At 41.1% G+C, this 24,907-nt stretch overlaps 4 protein-coding genes across 4 annotated transcripts; 3 read left to right on the top strand and 1 right to left on the bottom strand.

The window, feature by feature from the left end:
- Window positions 1-620: 620 nt before the first annotated feature.
- LOC121807207 (uncharacterized protein At1g76070-like) lies at window positions 621-1,742 on the bottom strand. Its single transcript, XM_042207422.1, has one exon. It carries the CDS (start codon window positions 1,662-1,664, stop codon window positions 855-857), a length of 810 nt encoding a protein of 269 aa, XP_042063356.1. The 5' UTR covers window positions 1,665-1,742; the 3' UTR covers window positions 621-854.
- A 4,587-nt stretch (window positions 1,743-6,329) lies between these two features.
- Window positions 6,330-9,653, top strand: LOC121806497 (5'-3' exoribonuclease 2-like). The gene is made up of 9 exons (XM_042206553.1): window positions 6,330-6,448; window positions 6,642-6,767; window positions 7,410-7,490; window positions 7,583-7,671; window positions 7,794-7,868; window positions 8,071-8,135; window positions 8,220-8,291; window positions 8,403-8,738; window positions 9,262-9,653. The coding sequence occupies exons 2-9, from the start codon at window positions 6,645-6,647 to the stop codon at window positions 9,339-9,341; spliced, it is 921 nt and encodes a 306-aa protein (XP_042062487.1). The 5' UTR covers window positions 6,330-6,448; window positions 6,642-6,644; the 3' UTR covers window positions 9,342-9,653.
- A 405-nt stretch (window positions 9,654-10,058) lies between these two features.
- LOC121807848 (expansin-A11-like) lies at window positions 10,059-19,799 on the top strand. Its single transcript, XM_042208189.1, has 3 exons — window positions 10,059-10,086; window positions 18,241-18,583; window positions 19,252-19,799. Exons 1-3 carry the CDS (start codon window positions 10,059-10,061, stop codon window positions 19,556-19,558), a joined length of 678 nt encoding a protein of 225 aa, XP_042064123.1. The 3' UTR covers window positions 19,559-19,799.
- A 1,826-nt stretch (window positions 19,800-21,625) lies between these two features.
- LOC121807367 (peroxidase 64-like) lies at window positions 21,626-23,470 on the top strand. The gene is made up of 4 exons (XM_042207584.1): window positions 21,626-21,826; window positions 21,900-22,088; window positions 22,543-22,705; window positions 22,904-23,470. Exons 1-4 carry the CDS (start codon window positions 21,626-21,628, stop codon window positions 23,302-23,304), a joined length of 954 nt encoding a protein of 317 aa, XP_042063518.1. The 3' UTR covers window positions 23,305-23,470.
- The last annotated feature ends 1,437 nt before the right edge of the window (window positions 23,471-24,907 follow it).

Here is a 24,907-nt window from a genome sequence, read left to right as displayed (position 1 = left end):
AATTACTATTATACCTTTTAGATTGACTATTCCATGCTTTATTACTTTATTGAGAATGTATATTTCTCATTTATTTTTTCAAATATTTAGATCATTAATATTTTTAATGAATTTTATACTTGTTGATTTCTCAATCTTATAGATCCAATACCGATTTGAACGGTGCTATATGTCACCATATGTAAATTCACAGCACACATCATCCTCCTAAACTTTTCCAACTACTGAAAAGTTGATATGTCACAAATAAACATCGATATTTCAATGATCGGGAAATAATAGAGGATGACGCTATATACTTTACAATAAATTGAAGGATAATTATATTATTCACAACTTTTTTAAATAACATGTTAAATCTTAAAAATAGATGAAAATTCATTACTTGACAATTAACCCGACAAAAGAGAATATAACTCAAACTCGTTCACTTTAATAAAAAAACATATAGTTTCGAATATGATCAAGTTAAAAAAACTCAAACTCGTTCGCACCAAAAAAGTATAGTTTCAAAAATATACATCTAGTCATAGGTATGTGATCAAATACTAACTTTTTACAGTAATAACTAATAACTAAATTTATCAATTTTTTTGTGTTAATAAACGTATGTCTTTGTATTGATATTTAAATTTACAAGTTGTATTGATATAATTATATTTTTGTGTTGATAATTTTAATACACAGAATTGAGAGTTATTAGTTATTACGGTAAATTAGTTACCACCCTCCTCTAGCCATATGTACAACAAGATTTTACAAACTTTTAAATGAACCTACAACGAACGACAAAATCAAATATTATCATCAAAAAAAAAGAAACAAAATTCATAATTTATCCTAATTAATTTTCTTTATTCATCCAAGTCCAACTCAAGACTCCTAGGCCGAGCCATGGTCCTTCTCTTCCACAAATTAATCTCCTTCTTCGGCTCCAATTCGCCGCCGGTCAATATCGGCGCCGAGAAAGGTACTCCGCACTCGTCGTCGTCATAGTCGCCGTCGCTATAGGCCCTCTCTCCATCGGAGCAATCCTCCGGCGCAATCTGCGCCGCCGTCGCCCAATCGAAATTCGCGAACGTGTCGCGGCTGCTCGCGAATTTCCTCATGTGGCTCAGGCTCGGCGCGCTTCCACCCTCCGGCCCGGCCCGATCCGAGGGCTCAACGCACTTCCTCTCTCCCCTCAAAAACTTCTTTATCACCCCCGCCTTCTTCTTCTTCTTCTTCTTCGCGGGTTGTGGGAGAGAAACGGGCTTGAACTCTTTGGGTAAAGAAACTTGCTTCTTCTTCGTCTTCGTCTTCTCTGAAATCCTGCCCTTGTGCTTGACCCGGCCCGTGCACGTGACCTTCGGAGAAGTCGGCTCGTGTGTGAACGTTTCGAAGCTCCTGAGCTTGCGACGGGCCTCGGCCGGGATGATCGGGCCGGAGAAAGCTTTGTTGTGGTGGGTTTTGGGCCTATCGGGCCGGGTGTCTCGGCGCGGGCTGAAGGGGATGTTTTGGAATGAGATCGCCTTTGGAAGAAGCTTCAAAATCTTGTTTTTGAGCTTCTTGTTATTAGGTGCTGCCTTCTCCATTTGATACCACTTCTCTTTTTTTTTCCTCTCTCTCTCACAATAGGTATGTTTGTGTGTATATATGTGTGCGCAAAACACACACACATACATGCGGGTGTGTGTATCAATGAGGAGTACAAGAAAACAGAATGCGTTTGCTTAGACGAGATAATGGAATTATGGCTCTATATTTGACTTGTCTGTTTGGGTGGTGTAAAAGGTAACTAAATTGGTCAAGCACTATATTTCCTAATAATAATAAGAATAATAATATAGTGGAGTACTCTATTAGACCTTTTATCACGTTACTAGTGTTTGGGAGTATATATATGTCTATTAACCAACATAATACTAGTTCATAGTATTAGACTGAATTTGTATAGTCTATACGCAGTTGTGTTTATATTGGAAAATTGAAAAACAATTCAAAGTGCCACAATATTCATGAAGGTGGTTCCAATGTTTTAAATATAGATAATTGAATTTGATTTTTTCAACGTGATGAAATATAGAAATTAATGGACGTGGCCTGCGATTTGGTGATTTAATATTATTGGATAAAACAAAGTCATACTAAACGGCAGGCTTTGAACTTTACTCGTGGATCAGTTATTTAAATTGTGATGTATAGTAGTAGTAGTTTAAATTTGATAATCTCCAAATGTTGAACATTGGAAATTTGACTTTTACATATTATTACACGACAATGATATGGTCATGTAGTGCCGTCCACTAGTATTAATAATTGATAAGCAATGATTAATTTAAATGAATTTGTCACTCGTGCGAGTATGGTAGTTGCGAATGATATTGTTAGTTAAAATAGTAATTAGGAGTGCAAAAATTAAAATGATGCATTATGTCTTACTTTCTTAGCAGTTGCATATCACTTGGCAGTTTAGGCCATCCACAATAGCGCTTAGCGCACCGCTTAGTCGAGCGCCGGCGCTAGGCGGTGCGCTAGGCGATCTATTGCAACCGCCCAGCCATTTCCGGAATTAAAAACCGCCTAACGCTCGGCGGTTACGTGGCTCTAGGCGGTGCGCTGGGCGATCCGCTCGGCGCTATTGCAGCGTCCGGATCGCCTAGCGCACCGCCTAGCGCGATTTTTTTTTCCGAAACACTATATATACGCGCCTTGCACGTCATTTTCATTCGCACCACTTGTTTTAACGAGTACTCTCTCTATCTAAATTTCTGTACAAGATCAACAACGGTAAATGGATCTCAACAACGAGCCTACTTCAGGGAGTAGCGGGTCTCAAGCTCAAACTCCCCCGGTCCCCGTGGGAAGTGGATGGAGTCAGATGCCACCATACTACAACATGTACCTGTGGCAGCAGATAATGCCCGGGATGCCAGCCGGGGGGAGTCCGCCGGGGGGGTTTCCGGCGATACCGGGGTGGGCACCCAGTGCCCAGATGATGCCCGATGGGGTATAGGCGACGCAAGGGACGCCGGGGGGGGGGTACCGGCGACGCAGTCGACGACGGGGGGATCCCAGGCGACACAGGGGACGCCGGGGGACGTCTATCGCCCTAGTTTTGATTTTTCGACTGGTTCGTCGCACACATCGACCCCAACGGAGGCGCAGCCGTTGCCCCAATTTGACACTTTCTCCTTCAATGACTTGGGGTTAGATCTTCTCGGTGTTCCGGATGCTCCCGTTCAAACGGGGGGCGCAGGGCGGGGTCATGGCGCCCCAAAGAAGAAAAGCAAGGGGAAGAGGGTCGGCGAGTCCTCGCAGTCGGGTGAGGACGACAACTCGGTACGGAGGAGGTGGACGGACGCGGAGAACGTCGCGCTGTCCAAGGCGTGGGTGAGTGTTTGCGACGATCCTCTCGTTTCGAACAACCAGAGGATCGTCAACTTGTGGGGCAAGATAGCAGCAGCCTACCAGAGGTTTTGCCCGGAGGGGAGGCGATGGACCGAGGAGGATTGCCGGAAGGGGTGGGACCGAATCAGGGCTGCGGTCTCCCGATTTTCGGGCTTGTACACCAACACCCTCCGCATGATGAGCAGTGGCCAAACGGAGGAAGACTGTAGGAGGATAGCGGAGAAAGCCTTCCCCCTGAAGGGGGTGTATAAGGGCTTCACCTACTGGAACTGCTATCTTGTGTTGAACGACTCGGAGAAGTTCCGAGTAGGTGTCGACGCTGGCTGGCCGAAGAAGCAACGACTGAACTATACCGGTGATTTCAGCGGCAGCAGCGGTGGTTCCCACGACCTCCCCGAGACGGCCCAGGAGGTCCCGACCCCTCGTTCGTTCGCTCGCCGAACTCACCCGGTTGGGCACAAGCGGGCTCAACGGGAGGCGAGGGGGGTCGCCGGGGGTTCCCAAGAGGTCCAGTCGGCATCTACCCTTGGCCAATCCACAGCGGATCTCAAATTCTTCGCGCGTCAACAAACGCGCGCTCAGATGGTCAAGACGATGGCCAAATGGCGGGCGGCGGTGGACCCCGTGGAGAAGAGTTTGCTTCAAACATTGCTCCTGAGCATGCAGGAGGATTTGGAGGCGGCACGGAGGGAAGCCACCGGGAGTAGAGGCGGAGGCGATGGTGGCGACGGAGGCGGAGGCGGAGGCGATGGTGCCGACAACAACGGAGGAGACGACGACGGAGCAAAGGAGTGAATTATTGTACTTTTTTGTTAATTATTGTAAATTTTTTAAATTATTGTACTTTTTTAAAATTATTGTAATTTTTAAAATTTTAATAGTATTATTAATGTTTCTCGTATATGTCTCGTAAATTAAATTCCGTATATTGTGTGATTGTTAATTATTTCATTTTTATATAATTGTTATTAGTGATGTGGCTATTGATGTGGCTGAGCTATTTATGATGTGGCTAGGCTATGACTGAGCTATTTATGATGTGGCAGGAGGATTTTTGGTGTTGATGATGTGGCAGGAGGAGTTTGTGGCTAGGCTATGGCTGGGCTATTGCTGGGCTATTCCTATTGTGGATGGCCTTAGGAATGTGAATTCGGTTTCAAATTTGTGGATTAACCTGGATAGCTTATAAAATTAGAAGATTTTAATTAAAAATTATAGTTCAATGTATGTAATTTAAGTAGAGCAATTGGGAAAGTTGATGGGCTGACCCGATTAACATGCACAAAATTTAACTTTAGAATTTGTCAGTTTGATTAGCCCATAATTTGAGTGGTACTGATTAAAAACTGATGGATTGACTCGATTAGAATTCATAAAAAGAAGAGTGGGCTATAAAAGTAGTCCCTCCATCTCTTCAAAATTGACAAAGTTGTATACGACACGGTTTTTAATGTGTAATTAGTAAAGTAAGAATGATGTAGGAAAACATAAAAGAGAGGGGGGAAGTAGTGAAAGTAGGATTAGTGGATTGAAAGGTTCATGTTATTACTAGTTCAAAACTTTCTTAATTTAAACTTTGTCGAATTTTTGGGGACGGCCCAAGCTGAAAAACTAGTTTATTTATTGGGACAAGGGGAGTATAAAATTAAGGATGCTCGCAAATTTGGTAGAATAATTTTAATCCAACTAAATATGGAAACGGGCGGGCTAAAAGACTAACATAGATAGGCTGGTAATTTATCTTGCATATCAAAAATAAGTTTCGTCAGAATAAATTATACAATGAAAAGTCTCATTTCTTTATGACAAATGTTTTGAGGAATGTGAATTGAATAAAATAGTAAAAGAGTCATACTTTTATAAGTATATGAATTTTGTAATGAAAGGTTAATGAGATGAGTTAGTGGAAAGTCAAATGAAACTCTATTGACCGACATGCCAAAATGGAAAAACGAACTAGTAACACCAAATCCAAATGGAAGGGGCATTATCGCAACAAAATATAACTACTAATCGAACCCACCCTTAATGAACTAGGTTCATGGGACCGAGTGTTATTGGGCTACATCTATATTGTCTTATGGGGCAACTTCATTTTTCAAAATCAAAACCATTTGTAGCTTGATCGTTGATACATAGAGAAACCATTATAGTATGAAGTAGATTCAAGAGCCCAGCCCAGATTCTACATGCCAATAATAAGTCCATTAAGAGCCCAGCACAGATTGTAATGTAAAATGTAGATTTTGTATTATTTTATTTCTTTCATACTCAATATTATTGCAAATTATGTGAACCATACAAAATTATACTACAATTCATAATCATGTCTAATAAATTACCCTAGCTTAAATTGCAATTAATTCTCATATTTGCCAGATTTTGGTCAGAAAAAATTGTTCTTTTCTTTTACAACAAGAAATTTTAAAAAATCTAAATATCAATATGAACGCAAATTATTGTGGTAGAAAAAAAATATATGAACTATGTATCAATGATATTATACTACTTACTATAAAATATGGAAAATTATCAGAAAAATAATGATTTTTGGTGTTTGTGATCCAGTTTTAAAAATCCACCTTATCTTGTGTGGCATTCCAAAAATTTCACAAAAAGATCACAACATGTAAATTTATTAATTTTTTTAATAAATTTAACAAATAACACAACCATGTCATCAATTTGAAACACGTGTCACCAAATAAAAAAATGCAGTATTATGAGTGAGAAATCAGAATATTTCAAATTTCTGATAAAATTATTAAAATTTATAAAATTTTAAAACTGATTATTAAAATTAAAGGACACATTGAATTAATTAAGAGTAAATAAAAATAAAAAGATTAAGAAAAAGAAAAAGCAGCTCCCAAAAACCGGTTTGACCAATTAAAATGAGCTAGGGCATAGCTTTTGGGCTCGGACTATAAATAGCTACGGAGCAAGCAGCAAAATGGTCGTGAGCTAAGCAAAGAAGAAACGAAGCCGGAGAAGAAGGATAATCCCTTTACCATCTCATCCTTCCGTACATAAATACGTACACGTACACTTCGTCAAGGTATTCCATGTGTGTATTATGTGTATTTTGCGGATCCGTTGTTCCTGTTTTCACCAACAAAACCCTAGCTGATGTTCGCTGTTATTTCCAGTTTTTTGATTCACTTACTGCTTGAATTTAGTTTGTCAGTTTCGCGTTTTCGTTTATGTAATTTTAATGAGATGATGTAATTTGTGTTTTCTGGATTTGGTAGAGCATGGATCGGTACCAGAAGGTGGAGAAGCCAAAGGTGGAGACGCCCATCGACGAGAATGAAATTCGGATTACAAGCCAGGGCAGGATGCGGAGCTACATCACTTACGCCATGACTCTGCTTCAGGTATGAATTTGCTGTACTGTTTGTGGTAGTGTATTGGTTCGTGAATTTATGTATCCGCACTGCTTTTATTGTTGATGAAGTGAAGTTATTTAGCGTGTAGTTTCACTGTCTTAACTATTGCGGTATGCATTTGTTTATGTGAGTTTTGTTAGACTAGTAGTGTATGTTTTTTTTGTACTTATTAAGTAAATGCTTCAAAACTGGTTATATGATTCTTAAGTAGATTTTGTTATGATTTAAATTTAGTGATGAATAATATACTTCAGCTTGTGGTGTATATATATGAAATTTCGAACATATATTTTTGTAGTATCTTGATCTTTTCTACTATAGTTTTTTCTATTATGTAGTGGAATCCATGTAATTGCCAATTGTGTGAATGTCTTTATACAGACCGCTATGAAGGAAAGATACATATAAAGGATTTCCTGGAACAAGTTATCTTGTTACATGGAATAATGATGTTATATTTAGCACTATAAGCTGTTCTGTGTGGGATTGTATACTCTCCTGCACTTTTGTTGTCTTGTTGACATGATTATTCACATACTTTGTCATTTCTCGTAACACTCAATGTTTGGATCTGTGCCCATAGTTTCATACAGAGGCTGATATATTTCATTTACTATGTGGTAACTGTAGGAAAAGGGCTCAGATGAAGTAGTATTCAAGGCAATGGGCAGAGCCATCAATAAAACTGTCACAATTGTGGAGTTAATCAAGGTCTCCTTAGCTGATGATTTTTCATGGTTTCCTTAACTGTTTTTCTTTATTGCTGATGGTGGTCTGAATTTATGGTATCTTTCTTAATTCAGAGGAGAATTGTTGGTCTTCACCAAATTACATCAATTCAGTCCACTGATATCACTGACACATGGGAACCTCTGGAGGAAGGCCTCCAAATGTAAGTTTACTTCAGATGTTTTACAATTTAGAAATTCAAAATAATATTTCCTATCCTTAGATCATCACAGTGAAGCATCCATATATTACTGGACTAATTGACACTGTTTACTGATCATACAGTCTGGAAACGACAAGGAAAGTGTCAATGGTCACTATTACTCTCTCCAAAAAGGACTTGGACCTGAATAATGTTGGGTGGGTAGCATCTACTATATGTTTATGTTGACTTGATCTTTATGTTGTTTTATTTTATATTTTGAGGTGCTATCTGATTTTTAGCAACTTTATAGATCTGCTTCAAAATTATGGATATCTAAAAGATAATTTCTAAACCATTATTTTATCCTGTTTTAATTCATGGAAGCTGTTTTTGATAATTGTCTGTTATGTGCAACAGGTATCAACCCCCCATACCAGTTGACCAGGTGAAGGTGTCAACAGAGCTCGAATATGAAGGAGGAGGTGTGGCATTTTGTCATTTAGTCTTGTCCGGTACCTTTTAGTTTGACGACAAAGCTTATATTTTGCAATATTCTTACTATGTAGAGGGGTCACCTATGGGCCGTGGAAGAGGCAGAGGTGGTAGAGGGAGGGGAAGGCCTAGAGGTGGACCTGCTGGTATTACTGCTGAAACCTTTTCTTTCTTGTTTTTAGATAAACACAATTAAAGATTATAGAAGCTGATAATTTTGCAGCTGTATAATCTGTTTTTGCTGCATTCTACTTTAGGGAATGGATATGCGCCTGCTGAGTTTGACGATGTGGGCTATGACCGGAGTCGTGGTTACCCCAGGGGCAGGGGGCGAGGTAGAGGCCGCAATTTCCGTGGACGTGGCAGGGGAGGATATTACCAGTCAGATGCTCAGAATGATGCTGGTGGCCGTGGTGGCAGGGGCGGATATTACCAGTCAGATGCTCAGTATGATTCTGGTGGCCGTGGTGGCAGGGGCGGATATTATCAGTCAGATGCGCAGTATGAGTCTGGTGGCCGTGGTGGCAGGGGAGGATATTATCAGTCAGATGCTCAGAATGACGCAGGTGGCTACAACCAAGATGCACCTCGAGGTACTGCAGCAGCCATTTAAACTGTTCCCTTATTATTATTATTGTTGTTTTTTGTTGTTGTTGCTGTCATTCTTACTTCTTAGTATTATTATGTTAGTTGTTTATTAATTTTTGTTGGGAAATAGTTTGTGATGGATTTGTTAGATACTAAGAAGCACTTCTTGGCTGAGCCCAAGCACGCCCACTCCCGATGCTCTTCTTTTTCATGGCTCTTACCTGCTGTTTTCTCAGAAATATTTGATTTCATAGAGTTGTTTTAGTTGATTTCCAATAGCATTTTTCAATTTGGCCCAAGCACTAACCTCATTTATTTCACAAATTTTGACATAGATTTGATCAGCAACTCTTATTCCTTGTCCTTTTGTGTTCAAAAGAACCCTTCAATTTTTCGCAACAATGATTCTGCTTATCTCCGCCCCTTGCCCAATTCCGTGCATCTCAAAATAATAGTAGAGCAGTTATATTTGTTTTGCTACTGCTGATCTTCTATGGGATGGTAATTGATGAGTTTCTTTTGACGCAGGCCGTGGTCGTGGTAGGGGTTTCCGTGGCAGGGGTCGTGGATTCAGACCTAACGGCCCTGCCATCGCCGCCACTAGTTGAGTGCGAGAGCTTGGTGTTTATTGCGTGAGGACAATACGTCGTTCATCTCCCTTTCTATGTATTTCCGAGATATTTGCTAGAATTAACAGTAGGAAGTCATCTGTGTAATCATTCGAAGTAGAAAGACTAACTAACTTGTGCCGCGTCTGCGTGGTTAGCCTTTTTGTTTTCTCATTCACCTTATATACTTCCATAGCTTTTTAGTTGCTTTGATCAAGTGTGACTTGATTGTTATGAAGCACATTCTTTAATTTGTATGCTTGGATTGGATAAATTTGCTCTCTGATTTATTATAAATTGACTTCCTCTCTATTTCTTCTCTAGGTAAACAACCTTGAATTGTATTGGTTTGTTGTTGTTTTCTGATGCTTAAAACCCATGTTATTTGGTTTCGAAACTTTCTACCAAATTCATGAGGTTCTTTATCTATCAATTTTGATTTTCTTAATAAAAATAGTTATGTAAGTATGTCTAGATTTACATCTTATTCTTTTGGGATGCTGGCACATGCTAGTTGAAAAGGTTTATTGAATACTAGTATAACTTATATACTCCATTTGTGTGAAAATACGTAGTAGTTTTTTTTTTTTTTTTTAATTCACGGAGGGATTGTCTTTTGAAGCAATGATTGGAACTTTGAGAATCGGAATACGATTTATGTATGATGTATTGCAATAGTAATCTCTAGGATATTGCTGCCTACGTTGGTGTCTTCACATGGATAAGTTTTTGACAGTTCAAGAACGTGACAACTTGTGATACACATAATCCCTTTTACATGCGATATGTTATTCCTTTTTACGCATCCCAATGGAAAACGAAGAAATGGAGAAATCACACCATTATTTTATTTATTTTTCTTAAATTATCATACTCTCCTATATTCATTTATGGAACATCACAGTAGTCGGCGATTTGTCCACTTCCATTTCTAAATTACGTCACATTCCATACCAACAAAAGGTATACTATTTGCAAGTTGAAGACCATCATAATTTCACCTTTTTCGAAGTGGAAAGGAACAATAAAGTTGTAGCATGAGATCTCCCTCATATATACTCTTTTTGTACATAACCAATAAATCTAATTTTGTTATTTTGGTTAATTTCTTTCTTTTAATAATGACTCGAATTTCTGATTTATTGATCAAAGAAAAATGTTCTACTAATTGAGTTACACTTAATCATTACAATTTTCACAAAATTGGTTAAGTAACATTATCTTTTTAGTGTATGCTTACATTTGTTTGTTATGAACATCCATATTTAGAAAACGGCTTAAAATCCTTTCATCAGGAGGAGAAAAATATACCGAGCCGTACTCTTTGCTCGATGATGGAGTACGTACTAAACAAATACTAAACAAGCCCAACAGCAGTAAAACCCAAGAAAGAGTATCAGTTCGGCATGGCTAAAGAGTATCAGTCCGGCATGACTCAAGAGTTCAGTTCGGCACAACCACAGAGTTCGGCCCCAGCCTACAGCTCGGTAAAAGCCAACCAATCAAACTCTGCTCTCTGGTCGGCATCAAGCTCTACTCTCAGATCGGCAAAAGCTGCTCGGCAATAATTCAGCAGTCCGGTCTCAGTATTCGACCGAACTAGGAAATAGTGGACTCATGCAAGATTTCCACCTCCGCTACACCGACGATCTATTTAGTGGTGTCAAGCAGTCATTAACTCATGCAGGATAGTGGACCCATGCAAGGTCGCCACGACCTCCACGACATCCACTACCTAATAAATGCTGCATGCCACGATCTTGGTTCAATGTATAAATAGAACCTAGGTCAGATAGATAAGCCCCTTCTGTTAACTTCTGTTAAGCTCTCTAGAGAGAAAATAGCAAATAGCAAGTCTGTATTGTTAGCTGTAGAAAACAGATCAAGCAATACAACTCTGCCCTCTTTTCTTCCCGTGGACGTAGATTTACCTCAGTAAATCGAACCACGTAAATCTCTGTGTGTTGATCTTCCTTTATTTTTACGAGCATTCATCACCATCAAAAATTCGCCGATTCATCACTGGCGCCGTCTGTGGGAAACAGAGAACCAAATTTGTGATAAAGCGAATTTTTGACCCTTTTTCCACCCCAAAAAAATGCATACCAGATCACATAACACCCATAATACCGTTCGCAATAACCGTGAGGAAGCTAGTCCAGCTCGCAGGTCTGAAAAACGGCCTCGGGAGACATCTACCTCCGGTTCTCACGAAGAAGGAACAAGCCACTCCAGGAGTCATCGCACCGAGTCTTCCCAGCAGCCCGATTTAAATGAAGCTGTCAAGCTGTTCTTGGCCGAGAAGCAGGAGGAGTTCTTAACCTTCCTGCAGAAGAGCCAACAGCCGGAGAAGACAACGGCGGATTCTCCTTCCTCATCCAGACATGAAAGTCACTACCGCAGTAGTGACGTGTCTTCCAGGAGAAAGAATCCTCAACCCCGACATGTTCCTGTTCCTCCTCGGTACCGGAACCACAGGAGAACTCCATCTCCTCCGTACCGAAGAGATGTCGGGTTCGCCATGTACGGAGCATTAAAGACTCCGTTCTCGGACGACATCACCCGAACTCCTTTGCCGCGGAACTACCGGACACCGTCAATGACTTATGACGGGCTAGAGGATCCTCATGACTTCTTGGGACGCTATCAATATAATATGGCGAACCAGGGTCTCAATGAGGTCCATATGTGCAAGCTGTTCCCCGAGCTGCTCATCGGGAACGCCAGAAGGTGGTTCGACAGCCTTCCTCAAGGCAGCATTAGATCCTACCGAGATCTAATGGATGCTTTCCACAGGAGGTTCTTTCAGAAAGCGGAAGCCCGGATCACTTCGGCTCAGCTGCTTTCTATACGTCAAGGTCGCGACGAAAAGATCAGCGATTTCTTGACGAGATTCCATAAGGAATGCCTACAAGTAGATAATCTCAATGATCTACTTGTCATTTCGGCATTCCAAAATGGAATCCTGCCCGGAGCTCTCTACAGAAAGCTCGTGGAGTGCGGTCCGCAAACAGCTCAAGAAATGTGGGACATTGCGGACCAGTTTTCCCGTGCGGATGAGGCAGACCGTCGAAAACGGTCTTTAGACAGCTCATCCCGAGGAGACGAAAAGAAGCCCGATCATAGCGATCAGAGGCTTCCTCGCCGAACTCCTTTTGAAAGAATTCAAAGGGCACCGGTACAAGGCAGATTGGGACCACGTCTCAATCCTGAGAAGCCGCCCGCTCAGTTCGTACCCTTAAACAAGTCAAGAGCGGAAATTTTCGAACTACATTCCGATATGTTCGATAAACCAAGGCGGATGACGAAATCGGCCGCGCGGCGACCTCAGGATCAATATTGCTCCTTCCATCAAGCCCACGGACACGATACCGAGGAGTGCCGAGATTTGGCTGCAGGTATTGATGTTCTTGTGAAAACAGGAACGTTAAAAAAATATCAAAGCAAGCAGCCGAAAAAGAACAAAAGGCAGAGAGGTGCGAACTGCAATCCTCAGGATCCGAAAAGGCATGAGGATCCCGAAGACGACGACGAGCCGCAATACGATGGAGTAATCCTGACTATTGATGCTCTCCCTGCCGGGAAGACTAAGTCGTCCCTAAAAGCAGAACGCAGAGGTTCCAATCAAGAGGAGCCAACACATAAAAGGCTGAAGAAAGACGAAGTGATTACATTTTCAGATGCCGATCCCGTCCCAGCCATCTCTCCTCACCAAGACGCTATTGTCATTCAAGCCGGAGTGGCAAACAAACTGATCCACAGAGTATTTGTGGATACAGGAGCGTCAGTCAGCATTCTTTTTAAAGAATGTTTCGATAAAATGGAAGTGGATCCAGCTCGGCTCAGTCCGGCTCCACTTCCTCTGAAAAGTTTCGCCCAGGAGGACACCCGCCCTGAAGGTATTATCAGCCTTCCGATCACGGTGGGAAAGGCGCCTACAAGTTCCAATACGATGATCGAGTTCTTTGTGGTAAAAGCTCGGTCTCCGTACAACATCATCCTGGGGAGAGACTGGCTCAACACAGTTCGGGCCGTTTGCTCTACTTATCACCTCACCATCAAGATCCCCACTAAAGGTGGGATAGCGGTCATCCGAGGTGATCAAAAGAGAGCAAAAGAATGTCTACAGATTGCGCTTAAAAGTGCCGAGCAATCAGTTCGGCACCATCAAGCATAGCAATCACAGCAACCGGAGTCAGAGGCAAGCGAGATGACCGAAGTCACTTCAGAGCCGAACTCAATGACCGTTCAGTTATACGAAGATGATCCATCCAGAACGGTCAAGGTCGGCTTCGCAGGAACGCCTCTACTCCGGGAAAAGACCATTCAGCTCCTCAAGGAGTACAAAGATGTCTTTGCATGGTCTCCGTTGGACATGACCGGAGTGCCCCCCGAGGTAATCACTCATCGGTCAAATATTGATCCTTCAATCCGGCCAGTAAAACAGAAGCAAAGACTCTTTGCGGCAGAAAGAAGCCAAGTCATCCATGACGAAGTCCGCCAATTACTAAAAGCGGATGTACTATTCGAGGTGAAATATCCTTCTTGGGTGGCCAATCCTGTGATGATCAAGAAAAAAGGAGGAGGATGGCGGATGTGCATAGATTTTACCGATCTAAACAAGCACTGTCCAAAAGATTGCTATCCCCTTCCGAATATAGATAAAAAAGTAGAAGCTTTGATCGGCTTCGAAATTTTCTGTTTTCTTGATTTATACAAAGGATATCACCAAGTGTTGATGGATGAGAGTGACGCTCCGAAAACAGCTTTCATTACCGATTTCGGCATTTTCGCTTATAAAAAGATGCCATTCGGTTTAAAGAATGCCGGAGCCACTTATCAAAGGATGGTAGACAAGCTTTTTCGGCACCTAATCGGGAAACAGGTTGAAGTGTATGTCGACGACATAGTTGTCAAAAGCAAAAGCACTTCGGAGTACGAAGGCAACCTCAAATCCACTCTCGACGTGTTCCGAAAAGCCAACCTCAAACTCAACCCCCAAAAATGTACCTTTTTGGTAGATTCAGGAAAATTTCTGGGTTGTTGGGTTTCAAAGGACGGACTCAAGGCAAATCCCTCAAAAGTTCAAGTCGTTCAGCACATGGCAATGCCGAAGTCCATACATGACGTGCAAAGGCTAACCGGATGTCTAGCCGCACTGAATCGATTCCTTTCCCAAGCAGCCGAAAAGCAACTGCCGTTCTTCAAGGTGTTGAAAAAGGCACCCAAGTTCGAGTGGGGAGCCGAGCAGAAAAAGGCCTTTGACGAGCTCAAAAGTTATCTAGCCGAGCTTCCTATTCTCTCTGCTCCAACCGAAGCCGAAGTAATATTCTTATACTTAGCGGCATCAGATCAAACCATCAGCGCGGTGCTTGTACGAGAAGAAGGCCTAAAGCAGTTTCCCATCTACTTTACAAGCCGAGCATTAAGAGGTCCAGAAACAAGGTATCAACCTCTGGAAAAAATTGCTCTGGCGTTAGTAAATGCAGCAAGGAGACTGCGGCCATACTTCTATGCTCACAAGGTATGCGTCTTAACCGATCTGCCTCTTCGGCAAGTTTTGACCAAGCCAGAAGCATCAGGCAGAATCGCCAAATGGGCCATAGAGCTGGGAGAACACTCAATCGAGTACCTACCTCGGAAAGCCATCAAGGGACAAGCCTTGGCAGATTTTCTTACAGAAGCCAAGTTCGATCAAGCAATCCCTGTCATTGCCGAACAGAAAAAGTCTGCCAATGCCGAACTAGCACAGCCCTTGGAATCCGAAGTAGAGCCGCCAGACTGCTGGAGCGGATTCGTAGATGGAGCTTCAAACAAGATGGGAAGTGGAGCTGGTATTTTACTCGTCGCTCCCGACGGACACGAGGTAACCTACTCACTTCGGTTCCTATTCCCCACTACTAATAATGAAGCCGAGTACGAAGCCCTCCTGGCCGGACTCCAGTTAGCGCAAAGTCTGCTCGTCAAATCTCTCAAAGTCCATTGTGATTCACAAGTCATAGTAAATCACATGTTGGGTACGAGTGAAGCTCGTGACGAGAGAATGAAGAAGTATTTGGACAAAGCGCAAAGCATCAGCCGAAGTTTCTCCTATTTTCGGATAATCCGCGTTCCCAGAGCGGAAAATAGCCGAGCAGATACCTTAAGTAAGTTGGCCTCAGATCCGAGCTCAAAGGCGGAAGAATTAATGCATCGAAGCATTGATGAAGCCGAGGTACATTCAGTATCCAGCTCGCCGAACTGGATGACGCCGATCTTGCAGTATCTGGATCAAGGACAATTGCCCGAGGATAAGAGAGAAGCTCGGAAGATCACGTGCCGAGCACTTCGGTACGAACTTCATGAAGGAGTCCTCTTTAGAAAGTCTTACCTCCAGCCGTTATTGCGGTGCGTAGGACCAGAAGAGACGGACTACATCCTCAGAGAAGTTCATGAAGGATCGTGCGGCAGCCACATCGGAGCTAGAGCTTTAGCTAAAAAAGTTCTAAGATGGGGATATTATTGGCCAACCTTGGTACAAGAAGCAGTGCAGCTCGTCAAGACCTGCCCGAAGTGCCAAATCCATGCAAATATCCCAAGGATGCCGCAAACCGATCTATCCACTATGCAGAGCCCTTGGCCTTTCATGCAATGGGGCATAGACATAGTGGGACCACTTCCTCAAGCTCCTCGGCAAATGAAATTCCTAATCGTTGCCGTGGACTACTTTACGAAGTGGGTGGAAGCTGAACCATTAGCTACGATAACGAGCTCGAAGGCATTGGATTTCGTCTGGAAGAACATAGTGTGCCGATTTGGCATACCCCACATCCTCATCTCGGATAACGGGACTCAGTTCACCGACAAGACGTTCAAGAATTGGTGCCAAGAGCTGAATATTCAACAGCGGTTCACTTCGGTCTCTCATCCACAAGCAAACGGACAAACGGAGGTAACAAATCGTATCCTGGTGAAAGGGTTAAAAGCTCGGTTAGAACAAGCCAAAGGACAATGGGTAGAAAATCTCCCTCAAGTCCTATGGTCCTACCGAACTACACCCACAACCTCCAACGGTGAAACTCCGTACAGTCTGGTATACGGCACTGAAGCCGTGATTCCGGTGGAGATCGGCGTACCCAGTCCCCGAACTCTAAATTTCTCCTCAGAAATGAATGATGACGGACTGAGAGCCGAGCTAGATCTTGCCGAAGAAAGAAGAGAATTGGCATGCATAAAAGCAGCCAAGTACAAGGAGCAAGTAGCCCGGTATTACAACCAAAGGGTGAAGAAGCTGCAATTTCAAGTGGGAGATCTCGTCCTGAGAAACAACGAAGTAAGCCGAGCAGAAAAGCTGGGCAAGCTCGAACCCACATGGGAAGGTCCGTATCGGGTGTCAGAAGTCCTCGGCAAAGGGTCTTACAAATTGGCTCACATGTCAGGAGAACAGGTGCCCCGAACATGGCACATTTCCAACCTCAAAAAGTTCCATTTGTAAGAGACAGTCCGGTCAGTCAGTCTTGAGTCCTGTTTGCTCAATGTGCTTTATTTTGTTTGCTTGGTCTTTATTTGTCTCTGTGCGTTTTGTCTGTGTGTTTTGTCTGTCTCTGTGTGTGTCGTCTCTTACAAATGTTACTGAGGTATCTTGTTCTTCGAAGGCTGATCCCCTTCTTAGAACATATACAAGCACACGATTGTGAGTCAAAGCTTCTACAGAAGATACAAGACCACAATTCAGCTTAAACAAGCAGTTCGTCTGAAACGAGCTGCAACAAGCCAACGATTGTGAGTCAAAGCTTCTACAGAAGATACAAGACCACAATTCAGCTTAAACAAGCAGTTCGTCTGAAACGAACTGCAATAAGCCAACGATTGTGAAGTCCAAGCTTCTAAAGAGGATACAAGACCACAATTCGGCTTAAGAATCAAGCACTTCGTCTGAAACGAACTGCAACAAAAGTCTGATTCTCGCGATAAAACTTGCCTGAATTAGGACTAGGGAAAGTCCGATCCACGCGATAAAACTCGCCGAATTAGGACAAGGGAAAGTCCGATCCCCAAATTAGGACAACGGAAAGTTCGATCCGAGCGATAAAACTCGCCAAATTAGGACACAAACCAAGTCCGGTCAAAGAAGAGTTCACTTCATCAGACCGAGGACAAACATCAACTTACCCCGTACCTTTATCCAGAATGCCGAAGTGATTCACTTCACTTTTCGGGGGGGGGTAGTGATGGAGTACGTACTAAACAAATACTAAACAAGCCCAACAGCAGTAAAACCCAAGAAAGAGTATCAGTTCGGCATGGCTAAAGAGTATCAGTCCGGCATGACTCAAGAGTTCAGTTCGGCACAACCACAGAGTTCGGCCCCAGCCTACAGCTCGGTAAAAGCCAACCAATCAAACTCTGCTCTCTGGTCGGCATCAAGCTCTACTCTCAGATCGGCAAAAGCTGCTCGGCAATAATTCAGCAGTCCGGTCTCAGTATTCGACCGAACTAGGAAATAGTGGACTCATGCAAGATTTCCACCTCCGCTACACCGACGATCTATTTAGTGGTGTCAAGCAGTCATTAACTCATGCAGGATAGTGGACCCATGCAAGGTCGCCACGACCTCCACGACATCCACTACCTAATAAATGCTGCATGCCACGATCTTGGTTCAATGTATAAATAGAACCTAGGTCAGATAGATAAGCCCCTTCTGTTAACTTCTGTTAAGCTCTCTAGAGAGAAAATAGCAAATAGCAAGTCTGTATTGTTAGCTGTAGAAAACAGATCAAGCAATACAACTCTGCCCTCTTTTCTTCCCGTGGACGTAGATTTACCTCAGTAAATCGAACCACGTAAATCTCTGTGTGTTGATCTTCCTTTATTTTTACGAGCATTCATCACCATCAAAAATTCGCCGATTCATCAGTAAGGTTGTTTTGTTTTATAGGAGGTGCGTGTGGGTACGGGAACTTGTACTCGGCCGGGTACGGGACGAGGACGGCGGCGCTGAGCACGGCGCTGTTCAACGACGGGGCGTCGTGTGGGCAGTGCTTCAAGATCATATGCGACTACAATGCGGACCCCAAGTGGTGCAAGAAGGGGGTGTCGGTGACCGTCACCGCCACCAACTTCTGCCCCCCCAACTTCGATCTCCCGAGCGACAACGGCGGCTGGTGCAACCCGCCGCGCCAGCACTTTGACATGGCGCAGCCGGCTTGGGAGAAGATCGGGATCTATAGGGGCGGGATTGTCCCCGTCATCTACCAGAGGTAATTTATACTACTCCCTCCATCCATAATAATTTGTCACCATTTGAACCGGCACAGATTTAAGAACAGTAATAGAAAATGTATTGAAAGGTTAGTGACATGTGAGTCCTACTTTTATATATTAGTTTTATAATAAAATGTGAGCGGAAATAAGTCAGTGGAATATGAGTCTACTACTAACAATGGTAAAAATGAAAGGTGACAAATTGTTAAGGACAAACGAAAATGAAAATAAGTAACAAATTTTCATGAATAGAGGAAGTATATTTTTTTTAATTGGTGATAGATTCAAGTATCCCATGCATTTAGATTGATTTAAGATATTTGTTTATTTTATTCGGCAACAACTTCCCTCAGATCATTCAAAGTGCATTTCGAAGCGATGGACTTTTTCTCTAATTATGTTAGACTAGTCTAACACTGACTTGAGCCTAGATTAAAAGCTTAGATACTATTGGGTTGTTATATTTATGTTTAGGGCTAGTTAAGTTGCAACCCATAATTGGTAACCCACTTTGATATCAAATTACCAAATTTGATGGTTGGAGGCTCAACATCTTACCAATTAAGTTGTGCTTTATCGTCCTATAAAATTTTATCGATCGACGTTCTCGATTTATTTATGTGTAAATTCCTAATTTCTTGTCGTAATTCCAACATTACCTCAGGGTTCCATGCAAGAAGCACGGCGGGGTTCGGTTCACGATCAATGGCCGGGACTACTTCGAGCTAGTTCTCATCAGCAATGTCGCCAACGGTGGCTCGGTACAATCGGTCCAAATTAAAGGCAGCAAAGCAGGGTGGATGTCCATGTCAAGAAATTGGGGTGCAAATTGGCAATCAAGCTCAAAACTAGATGGACAATCACTCTCATTCAAGGTGACCACAAGTGATGGGATCACAAAGATTTTCAACAATATTGTGCCCTCTAATTGGGCTTTTGGACAGACATTTTCAAGTCCAACCCAATTCTAGGCCCATTAGTACATTTTGAGGCCCAAAGCAAATTACAATTTGGGCTTTGCTGCTTTTAAAAAGGCCGTGGTGTGCTTTTATACGAAAAGCAGCCCGCTAAAGGAATTGATATGCATTTTGGTAATGGTGATTGAGAGAAATGGCAATTTGGCTATGGTTAAGCTTCAAAAGAGTTTAATATTTTTGAAACATAAATTATTGGTTTGTAATTTAGTGTTTAGGCTATTTAGTTTTGATGAATAAGTCAAATAAAAGTGTTAATACTATTTTTCATCCTGAGCTCGTTTAGTTATTAGATATCAACTCAAATAAAAGTGTTAATACTATTTTGCAACTACAGATATTAAGGGCATTTTCAAGAGATTGCTCTTGTTTTTGCAAAATATTAACTCAAATTTAGTCCAAACCATATTTAACTTTGCACCAAAGCAAAGTTACCAATTAAATTAAGTTACTACAAATATTAACGCAGATCAATTGATATATGATTAGTTATTAGAGAAATTTCCAAATAAATCTCAATTATGGCCTATCTATTTTGTAATTTCAGTACTACTATTAATTAAGTTGACAGCATGTACCACTCAAATCACTGTTTTATCAAATATTAATAACTATGCGACTTATGAGATAACGACGCACCAATTATTGAATGGAAAAGGAATGTTATAGCACTAATAATGGAGTTTATTAATTTGGAAACCATTATCTCCAATATTCTTTTTTCCCCAAATTGAATAAATTAACGAATCTCGTCGATAATAATCGGTTGCGTCAAAACTGTGGCATACCTTATATTTAGACTAAATGAAACAAGGATATATGTTTGATCTTTAATTGCACGCAATTTATTTCATTTATATGTTTACACTAATCTAGAACTATATATATGTTGAATCTTTTATTGTAAGCTACATACAACCCCCACATTTATGAACACCGCTAGTGTGTGGTCCATAATCCATATGAATATTTTATTAATTTGTAGCAAAAAAATAATCATATTTCAAATGATAAGAGCTATAAATACCTACTATTTGATTTATTGGCAATCTAGATGCTTTAAACATGCCATGACAAGCTTAATTTTCCATATCAATTTAACCTAAAATTTAGTCATTTAACTTTAGTTTCAACAATGTAAAATCCTATTATAACCCCACGTTTTTGAGGACGTGTGCAATTCTTTGCCGTACACGTAGCCGATATGCATATATACATCACGCTGATATGTTGCATATGCACTACTTATATGTTCCTCTGGTCATCATAATCTACAAACTCTCTATAATACAAACTATACAAACTTTAGGTGTTGACATTATTGACATTCCTCCAGTGACAGAATTTGTATTATGCGTTGACATTCCCCCAGTGACAGAATTTGTATAAGGCGTTGACATTGACATATGAATCTTATTGCTAACCGTTGATTACTTACAAGGAGTGTGTAAGATTAAAGTTTGTAGTTTGTATTATAGATAGGGGTTTGTATTTGATCACACATCTATGTTCCTCACACATTTAATTAATATGTTAATGACTCAATAATTCTAAATCAAAAAAATGTATAATTATTTTTACTATTATTTACCAGGTCATACATATTTATGTGGGTGTGTATAGTATATTTCACGTTGACTCTTCATTTCTTGTACCTCATCCACCAAATAGTTTCATGTCTCCTTCTTTTTAGAATTCCTGGCTAAGAATTTTTATATGAAGTGGTTAATGATCAGTAGGGTGAGTTGAAGTTGTAAATAACCAAAATTCCTCTCTTTTGACCAAATTCCATGTGCCTCACATTGAACTACTTATCAAGTCACACTTAATTATAGCAATTAATCCAAGTTCCAACTACATTATTTCAGTCTCAAGCATAATGGCTTGCAATATAAAGCTTACTATAAATAATGTTCTTATCTTCCCTTAACCACTCTTGTGAATCTCAAAGTGGTTCTAGCTCACCTAACATGCCATTACCCTAAACCTCCTGTCCGCCCTATTGGAGGGGTGGTGTCCTTACATATACTTACTCAAGGTCAAAGAAGAGAGTAAACAAAAAAAATGGCCTCCTTGATCACTATTATTCTCATCATTTCATCTATTTTCATGAGCTCTTCAAATTCAATTAGTGTGGACTACTATAAGCAAACATGCCCGGAGGCGGAGCCGGTGATCTCCAAGATTGTGCATAAGGGCATGATCAATGACAAGACTGTGCCAGCAGCACTACTCAGAATGCACTTCCATGACTGTTTCATTAGGGTATAAATAATTTTCTTTCTTTTTTCTTGATAGAATTGTTTTACATGTGTGTAACTTTGTGTATGGTTTGAAGGGTTGTGATGCCTCTGTGCTGCTGAATTCAAGTGGGAAAGAGAAGGCTGAAAAAGATGGTGCTCCAAATATTTCATTGCATGCATTTTATGTGATTGATAATGCAAAGGAGGAATTGGAGAGGATGTGCCCTGGTGTGGTCTCTTGTGCTGACATTTTGGCTCTTGCTGCTAGGGATGCTGTTGCACTTGTAAGTTCATTAAGTTATTATGACGTGGTGCTTCATCTTAATTATCAGGAAATATTGTTGAAAACCATGAAATTTGGTTAAATTCTGGTTTGTCCCACAACTCTAAAAATCAGTTTGAAAAACCATGAAAAGTCTTCTATGTGTAATATATTGTTGATGTGACAGATACATATCTCAAATTGATGGTGTGGCTAAGTAGATGTTAAGTATGTTGCTTAACTGATGAAGATTCTAAATATGAAGATTTTGAGGGAGATATAAACCTAAATTTCGGTTGCCGCGTTAGATACCATTTCACCAAAATTAGACACGTGGGACAATGTTAAAATTCAAGGTTATTTGACTAGTTTTTAAAGGTAGGGGACAAACAGGAATTTAGGGTGATTACTAAAACAGGAACTTATGTATTGTAGTGTGATTAATTGGTTTGTTCTTATCTATGTTAACTAACTAGTGTGGAGGACCAACATGGGATGTGCCTAAAGGGAGGAAAGATGGAAGAATCTCAAAGGCCAATGAGTCATTGCAATTGCCATTTCCCACATTCAACATCTCTCAATTGCACCAAAGCTTCTCCATGAGAGGCCTTTCTTGGGAGGACCTAGTTGCACTCTCAGGTAGTTAAGCAATTCCCATTGATCCTCTATTTTCATATATAGGAGTGGAACTCTTACCAACTCCACCTCGTTTGTGTTATACAGATCAAATGGAGTTGTTTTCTCTTTGAACATAATAAAATAAACACTCTCCTAAAATGAGTTCTCATGTTTAGTCTGATAACCGTATACTAAACCATGCATAACATATTTATGCAGGAGGGCACACACTTGGATTCTCCCACTGCTCATCCTTCCAGAACAGGATCCACAACTTTGACAACTTAAACGACGTCGACCCAACAATGAGCCCTGCGTTCGCAGGCGCCCTGAAGAGGACTTGCCCCATCCACAACAAGGTCAGGAGCGCAGGAGCCAACATGGACTCTTCACCAACTGTATTCGACAATGCATACTACAAACTGCTTCTTCAAGGAAAGAGCCTTTTCTCTTCCGATCAAGCGCTGCTCACAACTTCTAAAACCAAAGGTTTGGTCAGAAAATATGCAGCCTCTCAACAACACTTTTTTGAGGCATTTTCCAAGTCCATGATCAAGATGAGCTCCATAAGTAGTGGTGGTGGGACTGAGATAAGGTTGAATTGCAGAGTTGCTAATTGATTATATTGATCAGGATGTTTCGATTGTTATGCTATGTTATGTTATGTTATTGTTGTATAGATTGGCTTTGTAGTTTGTCGATATATACGTGTGATATGTACCGATGAAATGCGACTGTGATTTGTAAATGCATCTTGAAACAATGTGTGTTCATTTTCAAAATTACTAAATTTCACCAAGAAGCGAGGGCATATATTTCTTTTGAATTCATTATATTAATTATGATGTAGTTGCTATATGAGTAAACTAATAAATAGCCCCCACCAACTATGATCTAACTTCCCCAAAATAGGATTTAATTTACACATCAATGCTCATTCAATCTCACTATGAAGTTTGCCTCTTATTTGTTGGAGTATGGAGCTTGAAAGGAAAGTGAATCAGTTCATAGCAAAGTGACAATTTTAGTTTTTGTATAGTTTATATTCAGGCCCAACTCAATTCCTATAAAGATAGAATTAGAGTTTGATACTTTTGACAATTCATATCTAGATAGCAAGAAAAACGAGCATCAATGAAGAAGAGTGAAAACTAAACCAAAGTACTCCTAAAACTATATATCTACTTGAACATACATAGTAAAAGTGAAATGCGACCAACAATAACGGACGGATCAAAATGAGGCATGTAGTAATTGCAGACACGAGAGTACCAATTAAGTGATCAAGATCTAGGCATCAACAAACATGATTCATATCTATACATTCTGCAATATACTTGATTTATATATACTACTCTCTTTTATCCAAATAATTCATAAAACTAGCTAATCCTAGCCCAAATATTGACATTCATTTAAACTATTCAAACACAACATGGCACTAACTATCTCTTAACCATCTCTCTTACAAGAAGCCTTTTGGATCTATCTGTCCAAGAAACTCAAACAAATCTGTCTCTCCAACTCCTCCAACTGTTCCTCAACGTCTCCTTCTTCCCTTTCCTAACACAAACATCTGCAACAAATCTCCTATGCTCAATCTCATCCTCAAGCCTCTTCACGATCATCCTCATCGTCGTGAAGTCATTGATCATTATGAACACCCCTCTCGCCGCGACGTCCACCTTCGCGGCCAAGCCCTCGAGCCGTTTCTCGTCGCAGCTCCGCTCCAATCGCCTCATCTTCTTCGCCATTAGCGCTAGCACAGCCATAGCTGGCGCGATCGCTAGCCCTGCTGTGCTTGGTTGATGTTTGTGAGGAGGGATTCGCAGATTCTGGAAGCTTCTAGAGTGATCTCAAAGTAGTTGGTGAAGAAATGGTTGAAATCGGAAGTGGAGGGTGAGGAGTAAGGGGGGAGATGGATGGGAGGAAATGGCGGCGGAGATGATGACGTGGAATTGGCGATTCTCCTCGTCATAAGTTGTTGCTTTGATGAGATGGCTCTCGACTTTGTCGGATATTTCTATGTAAGACTTGGTTGAAAAGGCTTCCTTGTATTCCTCCTTCACATTTGGCTTTGTGGTTAAGCTATCTCCCTACTCTTCTTTTCGATGTGAACCTAAAAAACCGTACATTTCAAACTTCTAAATACATACTCCATTTACAAACATAAATTACTACTATAATAAATTACTAGAAAATTTATAAATTCTAATCAAATAC

The sequence above is a fragment of the Salvia splendens genome, chromosome 6, assembly GCF_004379255.2.
Source record: "Salvia splendens isolate huo1 chromosome 6, SspV2, whole genome shotgun sequence".
NCBI lineage: Eukaryota > Viridiplantae > Streptophyta > Magnoliopsida > Lamiales > Lamiaceae > Salvia > Salvia splendens.
This window is presented reverse-complemented; position numbering and strand designations above follow the sequence as displayed.